Source organism: Mytilus californianus, unplaced genomic scaffold, assembly GCF_021869535.1.
Source record: "Mytilus californianus isolate M0D057914Y unplaced genomic scaffold, xbMytCali1.0.p SCAF_4, whole genome shotgun sequence".
NCBI classification, from domain to species: domain Eukaryota; kingdom Metazoa; phylum Mollusca; class Bivalvia; order Mytilida; family Mytilidae; genus Mytilus; species Mytilus californianus.
The window spans coordinates 68,282,762-68,309,127 of record NW_026262690.1 but is presented as its reverse complement, the minus strand read 5'-3'; the positions used below and the strand labels follow the sequence as shown (position 1 = coordinate 68,309,127).

Sequence of the window (26,366 nt, the reverse complement as noted above, 5' to 3'; positions counted from 1 at the left end):
GAATCTTGTATCAGGAAATGTTATGAATATTTTTTAGTAATATGATTTTTGATGATAGCTTAACATCGCTTCAGCACTCAGTAATTTTAACATTTGAATTTATGTTTTAAATGTGACTTCCAAAAATATATTACATGTATACATGTATTTAGGTAATCTAATATATCTATACCATAAGTAGGGCACTATGACCTTATTTTTACACTACTGGCCATTGTTTACTTGTACATAGTTTGTTCTTCTGGAATTATTGATCCTTGAATTATTTTATAGTCGATTGTTGGAAAAAAATGTTTTGCTTAAAAGCATTCTGTAATATAAACCCTTATATTTTCTGTTGTTTATTTTTACAAACAGGATTTAAAGTATGATAAATATGCTATAAACTTTGACTAAATCTATATCAATTCATCTCTTTAATTGTGATTTTATAGCCTTTAAGCTTGATTTAATTTAATTTGATATCAAAGTCAACTTTTTTTTCCTGTAGCAAACAGTAACTTATGAAAGTTGAGTATTTGTGTAGATATGTATGATTTTGTGTTTTTTACGAGACCTTTTTAAATGACTTAATGGTTCCTGTTCAAGGCACACTGACTTTATATGTACATCATTCACTTTACTCAGGAGATATGCATTGTCAATTACTTCACTATGATGTATTTTGATGGTTGCATTTAAAAAGATCAAAGAATGTTAATAAATATTGCACATGTTAGTCATAGTGTATGCATGGTGCAAAAGTTGACAAGTTAAAGAATGTGAGACAGTAAAAAAGAAAATGTGTCAGTACTGGTTCCCAATAAATAACCCAAAAGTACAATTTTGAGAAGAGAAAATCTGCCTTGTTTGTAATATAATTATTTGCATTCTTATAAAGTAGACGGCATACTTAAAGTTTTGTTTTCAATATTTCAAGCTCTATTATTTATTTTTATGCTGGGGTTGAGGCTTAACAGCTTTACATGTCTATACTGTTTGAACTAGGGATTGTCAGAACTGTGTTACTTTGATCTTGTACCTCTATATAAGCATGGTGAATCAATGAAATTAAAATAACACCTCTCTGTTTTGTCAAAGTCAAATATTGTTTCAGTCAAATATAATGTTCAATTATTTATGGTGTTTAAATGAGATTCAATATTTAACCGAATCAATTATTTGCACCTATAAATGAACTTATAAGGGTCAAATTGAAAAAAGAAAGGTTAATGGGCATAAATATGTGGATAAGAAGTAGTTTGTATACTTTGTAAAATAAATCTGTTGTAAGAAGTAGTTTGAACACTATGTATGACTTGAAAGGCAGGGATGACTACCATGTTTGCATCTTTCAGTGTAGATCTAGAGTTTGATCATTAACAGGACAAATGAATCATTTACTCTAGTCTATAATCATTTGATAACAAACCATCAGGATACTATGGGACTAAATTCTACATTCACCATTTACTTTAGAGACATTGTTTGTGTTGCTGGGTTGCTGTTTATTCATGATATGCCTATGCACAAAGTCATGTACATGGTTAAAGTTTGAAACACAGATGGGAACTTTGAACTTTTTGCTGAACAGTAATGAAAAAAAGTCTTCTTGGGTGTCTTATATTTGATATTCTGAATACAAATTACTACGATATCAAAGAATTCTTTTCTTATCATATCATAAAAAATGAATTTTTAAATAAGATAATTTTATTGACAAAAAATTGCATGTAAAAAATGCTAAATATTTTAAACATCAATAAATGCTTTTTTTTTTCTTAATTTAAACTAAAATTGATGTTTTATATTTAACATTCCTTATTCTAATTTTGTTTTAAAAGATTACTCTATTTTATTATTTTTTTGCCCAATGATAGAATTGTTGAAGTGACCCTGAGATGAAATCTGTCCTATTTTAATTGCCTATACATTATATTAAAATTGGTTTAAAAATAGTAACTGTTGACATATTTATAAGAAATCAATAGATTTTTCAGATAGGAAGGGAAAATTGAATTTCTTATTGAAATTGAGTCTATTCAAATAATTGCACTGTGTCATTGTTGTTCAGCAATTTTAGAAATGAAGCAACTATAGTAATTTACCCAGCAAATTAAGGTTAGGACCAGATCCAACATGCATCTATTTTTTGGAGGTTTTCGATTCGGCTGACTGGACATGTTGAGCATGCAGTAAGATGCTATTATAGGAAAAATTAGATCATGCGTTTGTGTATTGATTCTAATGACAGTTACATCTAGGACAACTGGGTCAGGTATGTGGAAGGAAGGTAAATAAATTATTTTACATCTATATTAATATGTAAAGTATTGACAGGTTGTAACAACATGGTAGTTGACATGAATGTCCCTTAAGGTACAAGTATGGAGAACTAACCTCAAACACAAAATGTGAATGAAAAGTCAGTCAGAGGTCATTTAACACGTTCTTGTGGTTTTGTAATTCGAGGTCAATTGATTTGTACAAAAGATTTAGTTTATTTTTGTTGAAAATGCTGTTTTGTGCTGGCCACAGACCACAATTAAATTCTCTATTAGTTCTTTATAACGTTTTGTTTTATTAAAAAAAATGCTCCGGTTCTTTTTGTCAAATATTTTGTGTGTGTAAAGTACAGTACTAGTCCAAACATATATCAAACATTCAGAAATATCGCTCCCCAGCATCTTACAAATTTAGCCAATACACATCCATACCCCTATGGACAAGTCAAGAGATGTTCCGAAAACTGTAAATATCACCTTTTTGCACCTGGCCTAATTACTCTTTCCATATCAAAATCAGTTAAAATACAACATCCAAAAGTTTATTTCACCTCTCTTCTTTCATTTCCATCCAAAAAAATCTAAGAAATGAGTGAGGAAGGGAAAGAAAAAAAATTAAGAAAAAATACACTCTAATTAAAAGGAACTATATTCGTGGACAACGAAAAGCGGGATCATTAATTGTGGTCTTTGGCCTATAAGGGGTCTAAACCTTGACGAATTCTAATAAAACTTGGTATGATTTAAGCTTAGTGTATTATGAAACAGTTTACAAAGTTTCAAAGCCATATGATACCAATTATAAAAATTGTGGCATTTTTTATATCTGAAATTTGGGTGCTGAATTGTGGCGTTGAATTAGAATAATTTCAACTATCAAATTTGGGCTTCTAAAAACCAAAATATACCAAAACTTACACTTTTTAATGTCTCTATGTATAAGTTATTACCTATTAAAAGCAACAGATAGCATACTTCATGTTTCAGACTTATAAAAAATGGCCAGAAGTAAATTTCATATGGGCCTGTGCCAAAAAATAGAGGTTTTCAAATGAAGTGAGGCCTTATATGAAATGTAATATTTTTCACTTACCACAATTTTCTGAAGTTGCTAAGTTATAAAAAAACCTTTTACATGTTATAAATGTACTTTTAATGGAAATATAAGTTTCAAATAGCATAACACATGTGAATAAAATGGTCTTCAGCAATGTCAAGCTTAAAAAAACAGGTTGTCAATTTAGGTCGTTCCCCACATTTGCATATTAAAAAGCATATAAATGATATGGGAGATGAAGATATGCTTCTTTTTGCTCAAATCTTTGCTCAGATATGATAAAACATGGAGCCTGGATGTAACAAGACTGTCACTTTCAACTATATATGTAGACAGTATGATCTAATGCAAAGTTATTTACTTTACTTTTTAAAACCGGCATGAAATTTCAGCCTCAAAAGGCCAATATTTTAACCACTAGCTATCAAACAAAAGAAAATAAAGGTAGTCTGTGAAACAGACAAGGTCAAACAACCAGTAATAAGTGCTTTTGATACAGTTTCAGTGAAATCTGCTAAAAGGAATTCAACTTGTATGTGCATAGAACCTCATTTTTCACTTGCTTCATACTGACCGTTAGACTAGGACCATTAAAGCAGCACATTTTGCACTCTTATTCTGATTTTATCTACTTTTTTTGTATGTTTAGTGTTCAAAAATGAGTTAAACATCTACATTAGGTACCACAAACACAAGTAGAAAATCAGAAAAACCTGTGAGAGAGAAAGTAAGCATGCTACTTTTGTAAAAATATTGAAACAACTGAAAAAGTTCAATTTTGGGCATGTAGGCTGAAATGTCACTTTTTTACAAAATTTCTATCAAATAAAAGTGGAAATCATTTATTCTCATGTAGTTTGACAAATTAATACCAATAGATCATTCAGGGAAGTTGTCAAAGTACAAATTCAATATTTCCTGAATTTCACCTCTTAGGCCACAGACCACAATTAAATTCTCTATTAGTTCTTTATAACGTTTTGTTTCATTAAAAAAAATGCTCCGGTTCTTTTTGTCAAATATTTTGTGTGTGTAAAGTACAGTACTAGTCCAAACATATATCAAACATTCAGAAATATCGCTCCCCAGCATCTTACAAATTTAGCCAATACACATCCATACCCCTATGGACAAGTCAAGAGATGTTCCGAAAACTGTAAATATCACCTTTTTGCACCTGGCCTAATTACTCTTTCCATATCAAAATCAGTTAAAATACAACATCCAAAAGTTTATTTCACCTCTCTTCTTTCATTTCCATCCAAAAAAATCTAAGAAATGAGTGAGGAAGGGAAAGAAAAAAAATTAAGAAAAAATACACTCTAATTAAAAGGAACTATATTCGTGGACAACGAAAAGCGGGATCATTAATTGTGGTCTTTGGCCTATTGTCCTAGAGCATCTATTTGTCTAGCTGATCAAGGGGAGATAATTAACATTCAGCATCATTCTCAAGTCATGCTTTAACATGTTAATTTGATCAATTGAATGATGAAGATCCTATTTTTAATCTAACAGTAGAAGAGTTACTATGAGAACACCTTCAATCAGTCATTGATGTACTGGTAATTGGTATTCAAGATCACTTTTTATTATATTGAACTAGAACTGCAAAGTGATTTATACACAAAGAATCATTATTCTTTTTTTTTTTATAAATTAAGTCTCATTTCTTTGTTTTTCTTCCTTGATAGTATATTTTCCGGTAATTTTATGAGTAGGTTTAAATTTTTAGAATGCCCATGTCAATGTAAATTTAAAAAAAAAATAAATATTGTTGTTATGAATTAATATTTGTTTCTTGTTAAATACAGGAACAAAAGCAATATTATGTTTGTTGTTACAAATTCCTTTTGTAAAACAAGTTCTTATTTTACAAAGAAGTACAAGAATTTATATTCATGTTACAAGGACAAAAGTCAAAATTAAGCTGCCAATACACACAACACTCCCACTTAATTAAGCTAATTAAAATTCTTTAACAAAAATAAATACCATTTCACAATATTACCAAATCCAAAGTTTTTACCAAGGCAGGCTCGAACTTGCTGCTTATATGAATTGACTCTTAGAGAAATATACAGTTAAATACATGGATTCTCATCATTCTTAATAAACTATGTAAATCAAATGCTTCAAGCGTTCCAAATACAACATTCAGTTTTGGACATAGCTTGTTGAATCATACAAGATTTGTATTGGGATTTTTCTGTCTATACAGTTTGATTTCTCAAGTTGTTTGAATGTGTTCCATTTCTTTGTGCACAACTGAGTGACTATATATTTTCAAACTATGAATGAAGAAGGGGAGTATGTGTTATTGAAATGGGAGGGTGAGAAGGAAGAAGTACATTATGTTGATATAGAAGTCTTCATGTCACGTTTAGAGGTGATGTAGAAAATAATATTCATTTAACCTGGAATGTATTTGCTGCATTTAGATAACATATTAGATTCTAGTTTCTGATTATTTTAAGGAATACAAAATAGCAGACTAAAATTATTACTGTTTGTAATTGCCGATAGAGATTGACTAGAACTTGCAGTGAGATGTGAGCTGTTACTCATTTTGAAGGCCTTACTTTGACTTAGGGATGAAGAACAGCAATAAGAGCTCTGTTCCGTTGCTTTGGGGTTTTGCAAAGTACATGTAGATGTCTTGTGTCATGAATTCATAAATATATCTCTTCTTTTCAATTACCATAGCCAAAAAGGCATTTTCAATTTTGATATTCCATAACAAGAAAAAATTCCAAATCATTTTAAACTAATTTTTTGCTTAGGACTATTGGCCAACATTAAAGATTATAGCTTGTATACATTGCAAATTATTTTTTTTTCAAACGGATTCTCAATTTAGAAATCTTTTCTTTGTTTCTTGGTAGAATTTGGTTATTGCAATCCCTGTCCTGTTCAAAACAAATGTTTTAAAAAGAACCTATAGCTTTTTCCTTTTTGCTTTCCATATTTATATATACTGCAATAGGAGTAAAAAAAAACTAGTTTGCTGGGAGATTGATTGAGCAATGTGTCCTTATGAACTAACAGTTTAGCACTTAAAAAGTCTTGTTCAGCATGTCTATATAGTTCAATGGATGGTTCATGTTCATTATTTAAATGTTCTTGTTCTGAGTATGGTTGGAAGATCAGACAGGACACTAAAGATCCAACTGATTCTCAATCAAAATTATCATATTTTCTACTGTGAACTGTAGTCCCCTAGAAACACATGGAAAGTAAATAAGTTTGAGTAAAATTGTATAACATGATATAATGATTGTGTCAAATATCAATAACCATTATTATGTACCATCTTTAACATAGAAAATCTATTATTAAAGCCAATTGATTTGCTCAATTATGGTAATCTTTATCATATAGAAATTGAGGTAATGTAATGTAATTGTACACATTGTTTTCATGTCCTGTTTTCTGTCAGGTGGAAAATCGTTCAACACTGTTTCTTACTTCTCATGAACTCTTGATATGTTTGTTCTCAAAGTAATTCTGTTGTGTTTTATGTGGGAAAGTTAAAAGTTTTGGATGAAATGGGAAAAGACATGATAAAGTAAGTTGATACTGTAAACTAGGAAGAGATTTTATATTTGTATGCAGTCATAGTTACGGAAGCTAGTCGGTACACCACAATGCATAGGGATTATTACTTATCAAGACTTGTACAAGTTTTCTTCATGATCATTCATCCTTGTTGCTTATTGCATGTTTATTTTGTTTATTGCTATACATTTTTAATGCAGAAATGGGTGGATCTAGATTGTAGTAAAATAATAACAAGGGAAATGAAACAATAACCTAGTGCAAATGAAAAAAAAACCAAACAAATGGCAAGATCTTGCATATTAAATGTCTAACCTTCAAATTTATGCTTTATAGAAAATTTGTATATCTTATTTCTTTTTTTAATTAAACTGTTTTCTTTGCAGTCTATACATTTTGTGAATTGGTAAACGTGAATACATTTGTTTTTTAAGAATTTTTTTGAAAAACAATCCTCATGAAAGCTTCAGATAATTTTCTTGGTAATTCAGTCTTGTGTATCAAGAAATTTTGTAGAGGCCTCTGTACAGTAATAGATCACATGGTAGCTTTAAAAAAAAATAGATGCAAGTTAAGAAAGTAACATCACAACATCAGCACACTTTGGATTACTTTATATTGGCAGACAAACAATGGCCGTATATGTACGATTTCATTTCTTTGCTTAATATTTATACTGTAGTTCGTTGATATTACCCTGTATCTGTGTGCTTCAATGCTCAAATGTAGCCATGCCGATATCTATCAAAGATTTTCACCTAAACCAATACTAGGGGTTTTCTGTACCTTGTATTGAATATTTGAGCTTTTGCTCACAGATTAAGTCCGCACTGTTACTTGGAGATAAAGAACATCATGAGAGCGTTGTTTCTTTGTTCTAGGTTTTGTCAATTGCATGTAGGGATTTTGCGTCTCATGTCTTTACCATTGATTCTATTGTATTGATAAAATATATCAGGATAAGTTAATATTCTAGATTCTCTCAAGTAAAAACCAACAGCAATATGTTTTAGATATTTTATACCAGTGAATTATTTATAATTCCATTACCAGTAATTAACCTCTAGAATCATTTATATTGTATATTGCATTTTTTGGTTCCAATGCAACAATGTTGACTGTTATCATCAAGAATTATGAATGTTGACTGTTATCATCAAGAATTATGAATGTTGACTGTTATCATCAAGAATTATGAATGTTGACTGTTATCATCAAGAATTATGAATGTTGACTGTTATCATCAAGAATTATGAATGTTGACTGTTATCATCAAGAATTATGCATTATTTATTAAAGCAGGTCTTTGTGGTTTTAAGAAAACTAAATTTACCTTCTTGATTTTTATTTACTAGTGGTATATGTGCATGATAAATTGATGTTATTCACAAAAGACATGTCACATTTTTGCCTATAACATATAGTAGACTCTATGGCATCAGGTTTGACGAAATATTGACTAATTAATGTAAAATGTGATATCCTTTCATCCAACATGATATCGAATATTTAAATCTTTGGAGTGAAATTTTCATTATTATTATATAAGTATTGGTCTTGATTTAGTTGATATTTCAATTTTTGTCTTCACGTTTAACAATGTAATTATATAAGAAACTCAAGTTATACTGTGAGTGTCTGGCTTAGCATAATATGTTAACTGATGCTTTATTGGCTATGTTAAAAATATGTTTCCAGTGTTATATTTACCTCCGTCACTTTATCAATGCAAAAGGATGTTTTATTTTAATTTGAATGCACACATGAAGAGTACAGTAGGTCAATAAACGGAGGACTGAGTTGTTTTTCAAAATATTGCAATAAAAGCTATAAAATTTTTCATTCTTTTTTTACAGAAGGATTTAGAACAGGCTGATAGAATGAGAAGCACAGGAGAGAATTTAATAATGGATGATAACTATGCTGTAGATTCTATACGTCCAAAATGTATCGAGTTACAAAGAATGTGTGACCAGTATCGGCAGCTAGTCCGACAAAGACGTGAAATCTTACAGAAATCAAATGATTTACAGGACAGGATTGATAAGGTAAGGTATAGTGGTAAATTGCAGTTTGTAATAGACTAGTTGGTATGTAGTTCTACCCCCATCTTATTTCTAACTCCAGTACTACTGAACAGAATAACTTTGTATTTGATCAACAGCTTTACAGTGATGAGATGTAACTTTTGAGCTTTTGCATCTTGTCAGACACCTACTTCCTGTTTTCTAATACTTTGGGGGTATGCTTAGCACAACAACACACACAACTTTTTGAGAGGATAGCCAGTTCGCTTTTACAGGCATTTCTGTACCGTGCACTAACAGAATTTGTGAAATACCATTTGTCAACTTTTAATATTTTTTTTAAGCATTGATTGCATTAACACATGTATGATGAATGCAACATGTTTAATGAAAAGATATACAAAAAAGAACTCTTTATCTTTTGCCTAAATAAAGTCAAGTTCTCATGGTCAATGATAATATAGCCTTTTTATTATTTTATTCATGCCATTACAGCATTTGGATAATTGACTTTTTCAATGGGTATCTTGAACAATCATCTTGGTCCAGATATCTTTACTAAGGGGGGCATTTTGCTTGGAAAATTTTACAAACAAATGTTGAGCTTGCTTTTAATCAGTTGGTACCTCATATTGTAATAAAAATTTGAATAGTGCAACTAGAATAAAACATTGTGCTGCTCTTCAAGTTATCTCAAACTAATACTATAAGAAATTTGAGAGAGAAAGCATATACATGATATTTCTGCAACAAAAACTTGCTTAGAATACATGTATTTAGTATGTGATAAATTTTGTACTAAAACTATCTAAAAAATATTATTCCAATTTAATTCTAGATTTATTTTAGTCCAATTTAATTCAAGATTTATTTTAGTCCAATTTAATTCTAGATTTATTTTACTCCAATTTAATTCTAGATTGTTTATCTATAGAATAACTATACATTGTCTCATAATCTAAAATTAATTCATACTAGGCTTAGAAACAGGAAGAATGTCATGCTTTGCCAAGCATTTCTATCCTGTTCAAGCTGAGTACAAATAAAATTGATATTTGCAGACATTGTATGGTTGCTCTCTTTATACTGAAACTTTTACAACTGTTCCAAATGAAATATTTTTAGTTAAAACCATCAATTTTGAATTTGAAGCGGGAACCTGTATTCTTTATTGAAGTCATAAATAAAACTCTACAGAAAATTACATTGCTAACCTCACAAACAAGGCGTTATACCTTATAAGATATAAGGTCAGTGACTGTATATCACAAATGTTTATACAATGGATGCAATTTGACTGCCCAAATAGTACAATTTCAGTATAAATAACATTACATAGTTCAATGTCCGTTTTTTGTTTGTCTTATCTATGATGTTTCAAACAAAGGTGAAAACACTATAATGAAATTAATTGTTATCTTTATAGACAATTACACTCAGAAATAATTGCCCCCAGCATATACCTGTATAAAAGTCCAAAATACAACAGTAAATTTGTGAAGTAAACTCCTACACAAGTTATCAACCTGAACACGGAACAGACCTACTATCATTTATAATTGATAGACATTAGCATAATCTTATAATTTGATAATTAGCAAAATATCACATAGTTACAACATCAAGATCATCAAATTAATTTGATCTAAAACCATAATCCATGTCTGAGAGACAATTGTCTGATAATAATGGGTCAGAAATTTTGTTTAAGTTTGACCAAAGTTCTCCAACAATACAATACATGTCAATGGGTAGATTTTATTGTAGATAATAAGACAAAAAAACTTGCATTAAAACAATAGAATTGTAATTTGAGAGGTAATACGATAATGCAGGCTACGATGTATAATAAAGTTTATATTGGTTAAGGTATGCCTAGGATAGGAATTATATTTTAGTTTGTCAGATCTGTTCATTCATTAAGAGGGCACTAATTGTTGTCGTAATTCCTTGTAGGTGTTCTGTAATGATGTTAATTATTTAAATTATTTGATGTATAAATAATTTGATGGTTGACTTATGTTATCTTTAATGAATTTGTCACAGTGCATTTCAGTTCACGGTTAATTGTTTATGTCTTTAATTACAGAATCCTGAGTTAGTTAACTAACTGGTCAAATTAGGTCCATTGATTTTCAAATACTGTGGAATTACAACTTTAGGTTCTTATTCTTCCAGTGGTGGATTCAGGGGCTTAGAGAAGGCATACACCCCCTTTGATTGGAAAATATATCTTTTTTTTAGCAGAAAATCTTCCAAAATATTTGTCTATATAATTTTCAACAATTACCCCTTCCCTATTTTTAAAAATTCTGGATCTGCCCGTCTTTTCTCCTTTAAATGGTTTATTGTTCATCTGATGATGTGAAAAGTCATTGTGATTACACAAGTCCAAAATGTAACAGTAAATTTGTAAAATATACTCCTACACAAGTTATAAACCTTCACTCGGAACTGACCTATCATTTATCTGATGATGTAAAAAATTTAACCAAATTTTTTTTCCATTTTCCTGTAACGTTACATTAAGAAATACAGAACAAAGCAATTTACAGTTTAATATGATAATCAAATTTTGAATTTCCAGGCAAACAAATGGTGTACTAAAGGTGTAGACATCTTAGCCAATCGGCAGCCAGAGCAGTGTCAGACGCATCTACAAGCAGAATCTGCTCTGAAAGAGATTGAGAATTTCATGGCCAGTGCTAAAGAGCTGAAATTAAACAATCCTAAAGAATTTAGACAGTTATTTGAGGGCATGATGACTCCAGATACTAGAGTAAATATATTTTTTTTGTGTTTAACTGAAAGAAACTTTTAAAAATGCTTTAATTTTGATATCAGAGATGTTACTGGTGTACCTTTTTATTCATTAGTCTAAATGCTGACTAGTAATGCTATGAAAGAGGAAATTTAAAGCTGAATATTTTCATTAAATGACTTTCAACATGAAATTGAGAAAGTACTGACTAATTTATATTTCTTGCTTTATCCAAAAATGTTTTTAATGGGGAAAAAAATGATGATTTGGAAACAAAATTACATCTAGCAACAGAATGATTGTATAACTAAACTAGTATTAATGACATTGGCATGTCAACATCTACTTAGTTCTTATGCTGCTTAAATGTGTAGCAAAAACATTCAGTGCTATATGTCAAGAGTATAAAACACAGAAGTAGATTACTGATACTACCAGAATATTCTAATTGTAAGATAGGTCTCAGTTGACTGATTTTAAAATTGGCTTAGCACATTCTTTATGTGCCTGTCCCATGTCAGGAGCCTGTAGTTCAGTGGTTGTTGTTGGTTCATGTCTGTCATATTTGTTTTTCGTAAATTGTTATGTTATAAATTAGGCCGATTATTTTCTCAATTGAATTGTTTCATATTTTTCATGTTGGGGCCTTGTAAAGCCGACTATACAGTATGGGTTTTTCTCATTGTTGAAGGCCCTACGTTTGCCTTTAATTGCTTACATCAACTTCATTTTAACTTGGTTGGATAGTTGTCTTATTGGCAATCATATGCATCTTCTTATTTTTATATTAGAGTCTTGCATCTTTTGGTATTTAGGAATTAGCTTATAGGAGTTGGAACTACCAGTGAATTTATAATTACTTTTAAGTTATTTATATCTACTTTATATGATTACAAGAAAAACTTAACATACTGATACTTATGGTGTCAGACTAGAGGTATAAACTATATTGAACAATGTCCTTAAATTTTAGACTTTATTTATTTGACTTTTATATTAACCTTTGGTTATCAGTCAATTGAGAAGTATTTTTGTCTCTACTTCGTTCTTTATTTTATTTTTTCAAACTTATAAAGTAAGATTCATCTTTCAAATGTGCTATAAGTATGATAAATATTTTGTACTTTCTAGGTCGCTGTTCAGAAAGTACTAAAGAGAATAGAAGATGTTACAGGGATGTGTGCCAAGAGGAAGGAGGCATTGTTAAGAGTAGTAAGACAAGTTCATCCTGCTCCAACACATCCACCTCCAGAACCTGATCCATTACGGAACAGTCGTAGACCTAATAATATCTATGAAAAGTCTGCCAGGGTGTGTACTGTTTAAATGTTTTAAAAACTTTTTAAAAACTTTTAAAATGAGAGTTGTTTTTTTGGTTTTTTAATCTTTTTCATCCTTATTCTGTCAAATCTGTCTTTGTTCAGACATCTCTAGATGGTAAATCACTGCCTATAGTGGGCACTGTATAAATATATCTTTCATTAACAAAGATTTTTCTATTAAGGACACACTTTTCTCTTCATTTAGGTGATTTTATTTGCAAAATTGTAAGTCAAACAGTACGTGTAATTTTAAAATGGACTTAATATTCAATTAAGATAAAACTGTTATTTGCCCTAAATATTTATTCACCTATTTATGTCACTGAATATATGATAGATCTAAATTAACCAATAAATTGGAAACTTGTTATTTTTGCCCTAAAACTGTAATCTTTAATAAAAACAAATGACTGTAATACTATTTAAATTTATAGTAGTTTGTTGTATACTTATACCTAAGGCAGTATTAATCATCAAGTGTAAACCTTTGACTTAGGATAATAAGTTGACATTACTACAAGTATACCCAAAAGAAAAATACAAAGTAGTAAATGATTCAGCAACAAATATATAGGCTCTCTGTCTTTAATTTACAAGTTCAAATTAGTTTTGCTAGTACATATGTGTTTATTTTCAATCTGGCATTAAAAAAATCCGGAGATTGCCTATGATGTAGCTTAATACCAAACAGGAAAAGACAAGAAAATGAATATCTATATTTGTATTGCAAACAGAGTTCTGTTAAACCATATTTATCAAAAATATCACCTCCAATTTATTTGAAAACATTGATTTTAAACTAAGATGGTGTTTCTCTTAGGTGTTTCTAATGATTCATGATTTCAGGAAATTGAAATTTCTATATACCAATAAATGTCTTTTATTTTCAGGTAAGAACAGACGTGTATCCTTCACATCAGCAATATATTTCAAATAGTGTAGGAAATATTTCTGACACTGGTAGTGAGAAAACGAGAAGTTCTTGCTCCTCGATGTCGACAACAGTGTCTTCCGTATCATCATTATCAGAAAATGATACTTTGTTAGCCAAACGAAGGTATGTCGTCCTTTAAAATCTAACTTTAAGTTGTTTACTTACTTATTAAAAACTGATAAAGAAATCTTTATGTAAATATTCGTTGGAAACCATATCAAATACTTATCAGAAAGAATATGTTGATGGCAAAAATATATTTTTACATCAAAATTAAGTAATAAGTGTTTACATGCTGTCTTGTAAAGTGGCATATAATTTGTGTGAGGCCAGGGTTAGAGGTCATTCTCTTAGGATACACAGGCATTCTGTACTTAGACTAAGGATCTTTGAACTGACTGTAAATAAAAAGTTAAAGCGAGGATTAAACTGTTTGTAACACAACATGGTACATATTTGTTTCCTAGCATTTTGATGTGGATAAAACTAAGATTAATTTCTGTCAAACTCTGTTTGAAATATGAAATTTAGAATTTTCATATAACAGAACAGATACACATAGAGCATCCTAACTTCTCCTTTGGTACAAGGCAATTTGTTCTTTCACAGGTCATCTTGACTGTAAACATTAGGGATTAGAGTAATGGGGGGAGTGTAGTAATTCCTTTCATTAAATGAGATTCCTCATATGCAGCTTGGAAACAAGTACCCAAGAAAAACCCAAAACAGTGCCTTTTTTTAGGTTCTTCATCTTGCTGTAAAATCATATTAGATAATGTTGATACTGTATTGCAAATTCAGCGGATTTATATGGTTCATGTAAGCTGGAACCTTTGTTATATGATGTTTTATTTGCTTTGTACACCAATATGACCTGGTGGTGGGTAAAAATGATCAGAATATCTCATGTTTTACAATCGTCTTAAAATTCATCATCAATGAAATCCACATCTTTTTATGTAATGAGGAAAAATTTACAACCAAAAGGATTTATTATGTAAATAGATTTTGGATATTGCTTTGTAGACAGCTGTTTCTACATAAATATAGAAAATTTGAATAATTTACACATTGTAGTATAATTATAGATTCAATTTACAAAAAGTTTGCCAAATCAATATTTAAAACTCATGATCCATAAAATTTTTATTTTATTTACAGACATGTGTTGAATGAACTAATAGAAACAGAAAAGACATATGTTGCACAATTAGAAGATATAGTGCAGGTATGACAAAAATTCAATCTACCACACAGCAATAATAATTTAAATTCAAAACTAACATCATTAAGCATTCCTTTTTAATGATATCAATCAAAGTTGAGCTTAATAAACAATCTTTTTATGGGACATTATGAATAAAGTACTGGTATTTGTCTTTCTAAATTTTATAGCCTCAAGTAATTCATCTTAAGAAAAGGTCATTAAAAGCAATAAATATACATGAACTGTTTTAAGCTTTGAAATCTAAATATCCTACAATGGATTTTATGTAAACAACCAAGACCCCTTTTCAAAATACGAAGTTAGATTACTGTATCTATATTATGAATTACTATCTTCTGATACACCTGCAGAGATAGGTAAAAGATATAAGCACAGGTGAGGGGACGAGGTAAACTCTGATAACAAATGTTAACAGGAAATTCTATAATTGAGATAAGCTACCTGATAAATTAAACGGATGCCGATTTAACTGATCCCCTACAATTTTATTAAGTTTATAGACATTTGGTATTTTGAATTTTATTTTTGTCCTGTTTTATCTATGGGTTATCTTATTCTTTATTTTATTTCTTCTTAAGAATGTCTATGAGTTCAATGTATGTGAGGAATGGTTCAGACTTGAGCTCCAAAACCTTGTAAAAAATTTTACTTCAGTTGCAGATTCTTGGTCAAATAGTTTGTTTCTGAAATCTGAAAAAACAATAAAAAAAGCTTTTGATATGCTTAAGTTTTGTTCATATCCAAAATCATGATCAAATATAATTTATTGATTTCATTATTACTGAGCAACCCAGAAATTTTTTTCAGTCATTTTATGACAAAGTTAAGATCAGTTGACCCTTAGAAGAATTCCCTCAAAGAGTCTAGAGGGTCAAATATTTTTTCCCTCCCTCAATCCCCACTACCACCACACACACCAAAAACCCCATGTTTTTTTGTGGGTATCTGTATTCTTTGATTGAGGAAAAATTGTATTTTTACAGATTCGTGATTTCATAGTTTTGCCAAATTCTGTTTGAGTCTTCAGAAGACTTGTACATTGATGAACACTTTCATTCATTTTTAAGAAATCATTACCAATATATGATATAAAGATTATTCTACTTTTACTTTTTAGGGATATTTCCAACAAATGGATAACCCAGCATTCAGAAATATGATACCAGACCAGTTAAATGGCAAGAAAGATGTCTTGTTTGGAAATTTAGAGCAAATTTTTGATTTTCATAGAAAGTAAGTCATTGTGTAGTTCTAACTTATTTTCACCACCTAATTCTTCTGCAACAAACAGGTGCATTAAAGAGTATCAGCAACGACAAGTTAGCTCAGAGTCTTTCTGTGAACCTTGTGATCTGCATATTAAAAATGAGACACAGCATGTCACAGTGGTACAAAGGCGGACAAACAAAAAGCAGTAGGCAAAAAGTGTAATGCTGAAAATATGCAAACATATAAAAAATGAGATATAAGCATGGTTAAAGTATCTAGATTAATAAAAATACTTCTTTATTATTTTGTTTAATGAAAATAGGAAATGGCACTGTACCATGAACTTTTGTCCTGTTGCCCAATACATGTAAATGAACTAAAGGCATCAATAAAACATTTGTAGAACTCCATAAGAAAGGATGGGAAGACCTCCAAATTTGATATGATTGGAATATTATTAAACATAACTTTTTAAAATCTTTTTCAGTGTATTTTTACATGAGTTGGAAAACTGCCGAGATGCACCAGCAAAAGTAGGAAAATGCTTTGCTAATAGGGTGAGTAAGAGGGATTTATTTTAAAATGAATTAATCAGTAAGACTCTGGAGAAAATGCTTGGAATTTTAAAATAAACTTTTAAATTCAGAAGATAAAAAGAGATGAGCAATTTAAAACAAATCCCATACAAATGCAAACTGTTGAAATTGAAAGGTTATACAAGAACATACTGTATATCAATATGAAACTCATGGAAAATAGTATACCAATTACAGTTATGGGAATAGTTAAACACAAAATATATGAATTGTTTACAGTATCAGTATTAAAACTTCCATGAGTGGTGTCATTTCATAGAGTTCAAATGATTGAAATGAGATTTATTTCAAACATTAAACATCAAGAGTAATATTTTGTCACTATTTCTTTTAGAAAGAAGAATTTCACTTATATAGTATTTACTGCCAAAATAAACACAGGTCTGAGGAACTACGCAATACCATTGGTGATCAGAATCCATTTTTTATGGTAAGTAGTCTAAGGGAGACAATTTAGGAAAAATATTTGTAAATTGTGACAAGGGAGATAATTCAAGAACAAATCATAATATATCTCTTTCTTTATTTTCTAAAGACTTCCAAATTTCTGTGACTTTTTTAAATTGTAATTTTATCAATTGATTTGTATATTTTGCTTCTCTACAGGAATGTCAAAAACGATTAGGGCATAAATTACCATTAGGGGCATATTTACTGAAACCTGTACAAAGAATCACAAAATACCAGTTATTACTTAAGGTAAGTTCAATGTTTGTTTGTCATTATGTATATAACTTAACATTTGAATGTTATATTTCTATTTTTTAATGATTTCAACAAATAGGAGTTAATAAATACAAAATAAATAGAATAAATACATATTTTAAGTCGAGGGAAATTTTCTGTTTTGCAGCTAATAGTCCTCAAATAAAGCATAAACTTGTTTGAAGTTATTACAGATAATGAATAGAGGAAATATTAAAATATCATTAGAATAAAAAATGATTCCATGGATACCCTCTATCTTGTTATTTTATATTCAGGAAATGTTACGGTTTACTGACCATGACAAAGCCTGTGAGACACAGTTACAGGAGGCATTAGACTGTATGTTAGCTGTAGTACGATATGTCAATGACAGTTTACATCAAGTCTCAATTGTTAATTTTCCGGTAAGTTTTATTTATTGATCACTTTTAAAGTACAAATAAAAACAAATGTATTTCTTTCAAGTTTATTTTTCTTGCGTGTGAACCATTTACATGAAAAATGCATGAATCTTTTTTATAATCATTTTATTATTGGTTGCGATGTCCTTAGTAAAATTTAGAACTATAATATGACAACATCATAGTAAAAGTAACCTGTCAAAATGAAACCTGCATACATTGGAAACCAGTCTAAACTGAACTATTGTATCTTGACATACAGAAAAAATCCTGTGTAAATTAAACATACCTGTATGTATAATCTCCACAAAATCGTCAGTACCACATAGATTCAGTTTAGACAAGATTCCATGAAACTTTATACATTTGTTATTCCATATTCTAGCTACTTTTATAGAAGTGCAATTTGTCTTCTTTTCTCTAATTTCAAGAATTCAACAATGATAAAGTTAATACAAGAGTAAATAAGTAGAAGTTTGTATGATAATGTTTATCTTTTCCATTTTCAGGGTAATATTTCTGACCAGGGTAGATTACTCATGCAGGGCAGCTTTTGCGTATTTACAGAACATCATCGAGGAAGAATTAAGGATCTTAGATTTAAACCAATGCATAGACATGTGTTCTTATATGAAAAATCCATATTACTGTGTAAAAAGAAAGAAGAATCTCCGACGGGTGTTGATAAAGGAGTTTATGTTTTTAAGAATCTCTTACAGGTAATATTTTATAAAAATTTTATGCAGGTTTGTCCTATTTTAAACAATTTGAATGCAAGTGGTGTAGCACATTTAAAACATTAGACATGAAAGATTTTCATGCTTAAGCACGTACTATGTCACTTGCTTCCTTATCTGTTGAAACTTACAAAATCTACAATCAACTTTTATGATTTAAGGGAATATCAATATAACAAGGAAATAGAATAATGATAATAAATGGCTGATAGTGTTGGTAAAAATTTGAAGGATATGTTCAGTGTTTACCATTATCAATAGTACCATATGTCTCAACATGGTAACCAGTTTTCATAAGATATGAAAGTTTGTAACATCACATGGCATATATTTCAACCAATAAAAAAATTCAGCTTATGTATTCTGAAAAAATGTAGATATCTACTGTATAAATGAAGATTATAAACAGATTGCTTAACAGATGTGTTCCTAAAATGTTAAACAATATGACTTTTTTTATTATAAGACAAAATTTAAAAACAGATAAAAACCTTCATACGATTAAACAATTGAAGATTGAAATATGTGTACCTGTGATTTTATATACAAAATAAAATATACTCTGTACAGTAATTAAAAATCTAAATTAACATTATCAATCGTAAAGTATAGATTTTAAATGTCAGAATTTATATTTCTAGATGGTCCAGGTTGGGTTAACAGAAAATGTAAAGGGAGATAAGAAGAGGTTTGAGTTATGGTTGAGAGGCAGAGAAGAAGTCTATATAATACAGGTTAGTTGTGGGTGATAAATACCACTTTCTTTGCATCACTTTGAATGTTAATGAATTTTATTTATTGAAAAAATTGGGAAAAACATTCGAAAAATAACAATTCTTTCGGGGTGTTGAATATTACATATCATGATGATATGTGTAGTGGTGTTAACCGTCCTAATCTGTACATGTGATACATCATCCAAAGCCAAAGCCAATGAAAGGCTTTTATAAGAAGTGAAAATACATATTAAAAGAACATTTTAGTCTAGAAAATGTACATCCTTGTTCCTTGATCTAGAGTTTGTTATGTTAGGTGATTTCCTACTTCTTCAAATGTTTGTTTTGCTGGTGCTTTCTTATGTAGTTTTACCAATGTGTACCAAATATTTTTAGCTTTTGATTTTTAGAATTGAAGACAAGAAATTTTCTTCTTTAAGTTAAACCCATGAGAATAGAGTTGTTGAATTGAAACATCTTACATTTCATTTCAGGCACCCAATATGAATTGTAAAGACATGTGGGTGAAAGAAATCAAAAAAGTACTTATGAGTCAGTTTGACAAACTTAAAGGTAAGCAGTCTAATTATATCATTGTCACATATTCTATACTGGAATCTCATATTAGCAGTTATTGAATTAATGAGTATATTTTAAATTGTTAATTTTTACAGCATACTTGTAGTTACATATATATTGCATATGCTCTTACCATTTCACAATTATTTTTTTAGTACATTATTCACAATTATTAAATGTTAAATATATCTTTCTTCTAAAAATTATCCAATCACAATGATTTTAAAGGTACAAATTTAATGGAAATAAAACACAAGTAATATTAATGATACACAAAGACAACAACATCCTTGATTACTGCAAATTCTTTATTCTGGTCTACATGTAGACCAGAATAAAGAATTTCCTTGCAGTATGTTGTGGTTGTCTTAAAACCTTGGGAAAATAATGATACACAAAGACAACAACATTCTAGATTACTGCAAATTCTTTATTCTGGTCTACATGTAGACCAGAATAAAGAATTTGCAGTAATCAAGGATGTTGTTGTCTTTGTGTATCATTATTTTCCCGAGGTTTTAAGACAACCACAGCATACTTTCGGGTATCCATCCTTATTACTCTACCAGCTTGTACCGTTAGAAGGTGTTGGATCACTCGACGCATCACAAGTAATATTAGTTTAATAGAAAACTTATCTTAACCACATAATTTTTCTTTGTAGTCACGCAAAAGACCTTGAGACAGTCACAAGAAAATCTTGTATCAATCACAGATCAGGAAACTAAATACTCAAAGTAAGTATATATATACTGATATTATACCTTTTTATACCTAAAACATCATTTTCTATTGATTTACACGAATAAACTCACATTAAAATAACATACAGGTACAAAGGGTAATTGATTGAAAAGGATTAATTTGTTTCTCATTTTAACATTTTTGTGTTTGAAATATGCATGAAAACTCGTGTAATCTCAAAAAGTAGACATTAAAAAATTTAGACCTTGATAATTATCATTGCTTTCATTTTAATTTATATGCATCTGGTGCAGCAAATTTGTACCTTTAAAGTAATTTTAAATGTTTAGAACAATCAACTGGTTGGATTTGGTATTATTTTTTTCAAATATTCTTATTTCTTATTTTTTTTATTTCAGTAGTAACTTAGTAGACAACTGGAGAAATCAACATCTATTGAATAACAACACATCAACATTGCCAGTAGGAATAGAGATGAGATCTCCTGAATCTCCAACCCCTACTGGTCATGATGGGGTGTGGTCAGAGGAAGAGTATACAAGTAGTAATCCTGATGAAGAAAGTATAGGGGAACCACACTCACCTTCATCATATAATGATGTAAGTAGTATGTTTGCTGTAAACCAACTTTTCGTGATTGATTTATTGACACGACTTTTGTAAATAGTTAAAAAAGAATCTACCTTATATAAACACATCAAGAAAATAAGAAAATCAAGAAAATAATTTGCTGCAAAGTCAACTATTCATTTTTATGGATTTCTTTTTGTGAGAACTAATTCTTAGATAGGTTTATCTATTTTTATTCCTCTACCGACTAAGTCAAAGGGGACTTTAGGTTTGCACTGTCTGTCTGTCTATCCATCCATCAGTCCAGCAAATCAGTTTTCCACACTTTTTTTCTTTGTGCTTGAAGATATTGATTTGATATTTGGTGTATTGTTTTATCATGACAAGTTACACATCAAGTTCGAATTTTGTTTTAGTCTGATGATTTTGTGCAGAGTTATGGTCCTTGGACTTAGAAAATTCACTCAAATAATCAGTTTTCCACACTTTTTTTCGTCATACTTGAAGATATTGCTTTGGTAATTGGTATACAGTTTTATCATGACAAGTTATAGATGAAGTTCGAATTTTTTTCCAGTCTGTGATTTTATGCAGAGTTATGGTCCTTTGACTTAGAAAATTCAATCAAATTATCAGTTTTCCGTACTTGTTTTCGTCATGCTTGAAGATATTGATTTGGTAATTGGTATATAGTTTTATCATGACAAGTTACAGATCAAGTTCGAATTTTGTTCCAGTCTGGTAATTTTGTGCAGAGTTATGGTCCTTGGACTAAGAAATTTCACTCAAATAATCAGTTTTCCTCACTTTTTTTCGTAATGTTTGAAGATATTGACTTGATATTTGTTATATAGTTTACATCATGACAAGTTATAGATCAAGTTAGCATTTTGTTCCAGTACAAATAATTTTTAACTGGTAGGGGACTATGTATTGCCATGCAATACTCTTGGAATGTTTGTTTTTTTAAATATACTTTTCAATACTTTTGTTTTTACAGTAGAAATTACATTGGTCAACAATTTTTATAACGTTACAGTGTATGTTATTATGTCACATGTAAAACAACAACTATACAGTTAACAAATATTGGATATTCTTTATCCTAGATGTATTTTTTACTTCAGAGATACAAAGCACTTGGAGATTTCCATACCAGTAATCAGTCAGAACTATCATTTAGAGAAGGGGATCTCATCGAAGTGTTACGAGCAGGGTCTAATGGATGGTGGTTTGCCAAACACCTCACTACACACAAGGAGGGATGGGCTCCTTCTAACTACTTAGAACCAATACCTAGATCGAATTCACAGTTCTCTGTCTCAAGTATAGGTAAGTAATTATCTCCCCTTGCTTTAATGGATCATGTGCCAATAAAGGTTAGAAGTTATCCCTCCTTGCTTGATAATTTAGCCATATTTGAGTTCTTCATCCTTTCATTTCATTGCACTACTTGTTAAAAAAATGGTCTAAAGAGCTTTTCATTAAAATATATCATTTTCATAGACTGTCTTCAGGCAAATTACATGGACTGTCACCAGATGAATTTATAAATTATAGTATTATATGTGTATACTTTTGTTCCTTCATAGTATTAACTTTGGTAAGACAATGGTCCCTTCTGTGTATTGGTTGGGATAATTATGTTTTGCCCTTTGATTTTATGCACAATGGATTTTTTAAAAGATTTTTTTTACTTCTGGCTGTTCTTTGTTCTCTCATCATTATTGTTATTGTAAACCTAATTCTTCAGAATTAATTTATTGTTGTATAATCCCTGTAGGTACCCCATTCAGACAACAAATTTTGTGGTCACCAGAGGTATAACTTATATTTTGTGTAATCACTAAATTGCATGGTGTGTATTTTTTTGTAATTAGCAATACTTGAATTTAGAAGTATAAAATTTTTATTTCATTACACTATATCAATTTATTATTTATGGCACATTTGTTTTCATATAACTTGTAAATTTTTCTACCAACTGCCACATTGTAGTGTCTAAAGTATATAGGCAATTATGAAGGAGTAGATATAGAAATATTTTCACTAAAAAAAGACATACAAGGCGAAAACATCTGAAACAATATTCAAATAGCAGCCACTGCCCAATATTCAATATCTATTTTAAGATAAAATCAACTATTTCATTAATAGAAATTTGATTTTATTTTCATATTATAGTTTTTAATTTTTTTTCATCAATATTTATGTCATTGTTTATATCTATAAATATCATACATCAAATATATTCTAAATAAAAACACCATTTTTATAAGTATACAACTAAATTTTTCTCAGCTACACTTTGTTGCTTTTTTGTCAGTTTGTTTTAAAACCCCTTTGATGCCATATATTTCTTTGGTATTATTTAGTGCACTTATTTTAAATCTTCATAGAATAGATCAGTCTATATATAATTTATTTTCATTATCATTGGACTTACATCTATAATCCATTAATATGAATTTAAAATGAAAACAACATACAAAAGAACAATTGATTTTTAGTTAGAAATCTTAGTGTAATGCTTATAGAAAATATGTGTAACTACTGAAGCATGTTATTTGAATTAGTAATTTCTAATGAAAATATGTAAAAATTTTAATGGTGATTCACAGCATGCCTTTAATATAGTACCACACTGACATAGTTAATACCATTATAAATAAAATAGAATACATTTTTTACAAATTATGTGGGAAATGTAGTTGTATGTAATTTTGCTGTGCAGTAAAGCATAAATTAACAAGTCATTTATAAAATATAAACAACACACAGTCTTTTTTAAAACTTGCTGGTAACTAAATACTATAGTTTAACCACAATGTTTGATATTGTAAAATTACCAACTTTTATTCTATTGTTGTCATCTTGTAGACAAATGTCCCTCACTAAAATTAGGAAAGATATGGGCACACTGCATATGAAACAGCAAAAAAGAGATATGATGAAGATGTACATTAGACAATATCCTACACATTACAAGCCAATTATTATAAAACTGACCCTTTTTATTGTGCTGAAATATTCATTGAATTTCTGTACTAGGACATAAATGGCTTTATAATTGCATTTTATTTTCATTTCCTAATGGATTTTCAAAGAAAATTATAATATAGCAATATCTTTATTTAACCTACGAGGAATTTTAACTAAAATTTTCTCTGAAGTGTTACAAGTTTTACTTAAGGAGATCATATACTCTGATACTCTGACCCACACCATTTCTGAAGGCAGCAGTGGAAGCCAAAATATGCCGACTTTTTATGAGGTGTATTTGTTCTTTAGTTGAAGTATATTGTTTAAAATTCTTACTAATTATTTCATATTGATATGTCAGACAGTAGATGTGATGTAACTTGAATTATTTTCTAGGTTTCTTAAATCAATTTGTGCCACTTGTCTGTCTGTCATGCTTACACATCAGCTTTACATCTGTAAACAACAACAATATTTTTTCTCATTTCAGGATCCCCCGATTACAGTACTAGCAAGTCTAGTTTGAATAGTGGGAAGAACAGTACAGCAAGTCCCATACATTATGAGACTACTATTTGAAGAGTTACCTCCCCTAACAAGGAATTTCTCCACATTCTAGTCCAGATATTTGTGATATGTTATTCTTTAGAAAGTGCAATTGTTATGAAGAATGTTAACTGTTAATATTTATAAAACTTAGTAATGACTTTGTGTGAAATTTCGTTCTTCTTCTGATTATACTTTTTAATACCATTTTTTTGTAGTGCTACATACAGCTGGAAATTATTTTGAAAATTTTCCATATCAGTATGACAAAAATATTCTTGAAATTTTTTTTATATAGCTATTTATATTAACTTTTTGCAAAATTTCTATGCATATTTGTAAATTTCTAATGTAATTTAACTTATTTAACTTTAGAATGGCTGTGAAAGTGTTTAATGCATGATATTTTTATAAAAGAGATATGATATTGAGCTAATACAATAATATTGTATTGAAATTATGTCTATTTGTTGATGCAAAAAAATACTGATTGTATAATATCCCTTGATAATTCTTTATTTAAATTCTAAAAAAGTATAACAAAGCAGAAACTACCGAAACACCAATGCATAGTTTAAGTAGGTGGTTTGTCTATTTTTTTGGCATTCTAATGTCAAGATCTAAATCATATTTTTTTTTTGTGCAATTTAAGATTTAAAAATTAGCTAAGATTATATTTATTTCCTTTACTTTTTCCACAAGAAAAAAAAATGTTTCAACCTAAGCAAATCAGTGTAATATAGTCAGTGTATTTGTCTAAAATAGCTGTATAAGAAAAACATGAAAGCAATTTGCTTTTATGCACTGTATTAAGTTTCTGAAAAATGTGAATTAATTTGCATGAAATGAATAATATGAAATGCAAAACACTTTTTAAGGTGTTTATAATAATCAAATATTTGTTTTGCATATTATGGAATTGTTAATGTTATGACAATGGTTGTGAAAGTGTATTAATTGTACATGGGTTAAAAAAAAACAAACATGGTTAAATCTTTTGCATTAATCAAATAACAAGTAAAGTTGTGTTTTTTCCCCTAATTATTAACTTCTTCTAAAACATTGAATGGAAAAAAAAATATTTTGTAAAATTATTTTTTAGTTGTTTTCCATTTATTTTAGTTATTATATCAGGTCTGTTTCCTGAACTGTGAAATTGACATGAAATGTCGTTCATTTGTGTAAATCTCCATTGGAATTTTTTACTTAAAAGTATTTTTCCTCTGAACTAAACAGAACTGATTTCCAGTTGATTTAGGACATATGAATGAATTAGTCTTGTCTGGACGTATTGTTGAAAAGTAAAGTTATGATGTGAAGGGTAGTGACTCTTTGTATACTTTGTTTTCTTTTGTGAAGTATATATTTGTTACTGTAAGTTATTTATTGTTTACTATAGATATATAATATGAAATGTTAAGTCTCTGTTGAATATGTACTAAATGCAAATAAAAATATCTAAGCTA

At 29.3% G+C, this 26,366-nt stretch overlaps 1 protein-coding gene across 5 annotated transcripts in view; it reads left to right on the top strand.

The window, feature by feature from the left end:
• LOC127698640 (guanine nucleotide exchange factor DBS-like) overlaps positions 1 to 26,366 on the top strand; it is a 75,025-nt gene extending 48,659 nt beyond the window's left edge. For 4 of the 5 annotated variants that reach the window (XM_052202206.1, XM_052202207.1, XM_052202203.1 and 1 more), the window contains exons 10-26: positions 8,736 to 8,927; positions 11,494 to 11,685; positions 12,799 to 12,978; positions 13,880 to 14,046; positions 15,085 to 15,151; positions 16,269 to 16,384; positions 16,848 to 16,917; positions 17,291 to 17,386; positions 17,563 to 17,655; positions 17,940 to 18,068; positions 18,575 to 18,784; positions 19,444 to 19,536; positions 20,013 to 20,091; positions 20,762 to 20,834; positions 21,201 to 21,402; positions 22,500 to 22,704; positions 24,845 to 26,366. In XM_052202206.1, the coding sequence (XP_052058166.1) occupies positions 8,736 to 8,927; positions 11,494 to 11,685; positions 12,799 to 12,978; positions 13,880 to 14,046; positions 15,085 to 15,151; positions 16,269 to 16,384; positions 16,848 to 16,917; positions 17,291 to 17,386; positions 17,563 to 17,655; positions 17,940 to 18,068; positions 18,575 to 18,784; positions 19,444 to 19,536; positions 20,013 to 20,091; positions 20,762 to 20,834; positions 21,201 to 21,402; positions 22,500 to 22,704; positions 24,845 to 24,933 (2,253 nt within the window). In that variant the 3' untranslated portion in view covers positions 24,934 to 26,366. Of the gene's footprint in view, positions 1 to 8,735; positions 8,928 to 11,493; positions 11,686 to 12,798; positions 12,979 to 13,879; positions 14,047 to 15,084; positions 15,152 to 16,268; positions 16,385 to 16,847; positions 16,918 to 17,290; positions 17,387 to 17,562; positions 17,656 to 17,939; positions 18,069 to 18,574; positions 18,785 to 19,443; positions 19,537 to 20,012; positions 20,092 to 20,761; positions 20,835 to 21,200; positions 21,403 to 22,499; positions 22,705 to 23,155; positions 23,194 to 24,844 lie in introns of all 5 variants that reach the window. The other variant, XM_052202204.1, reaches the window with a different exon arrangement.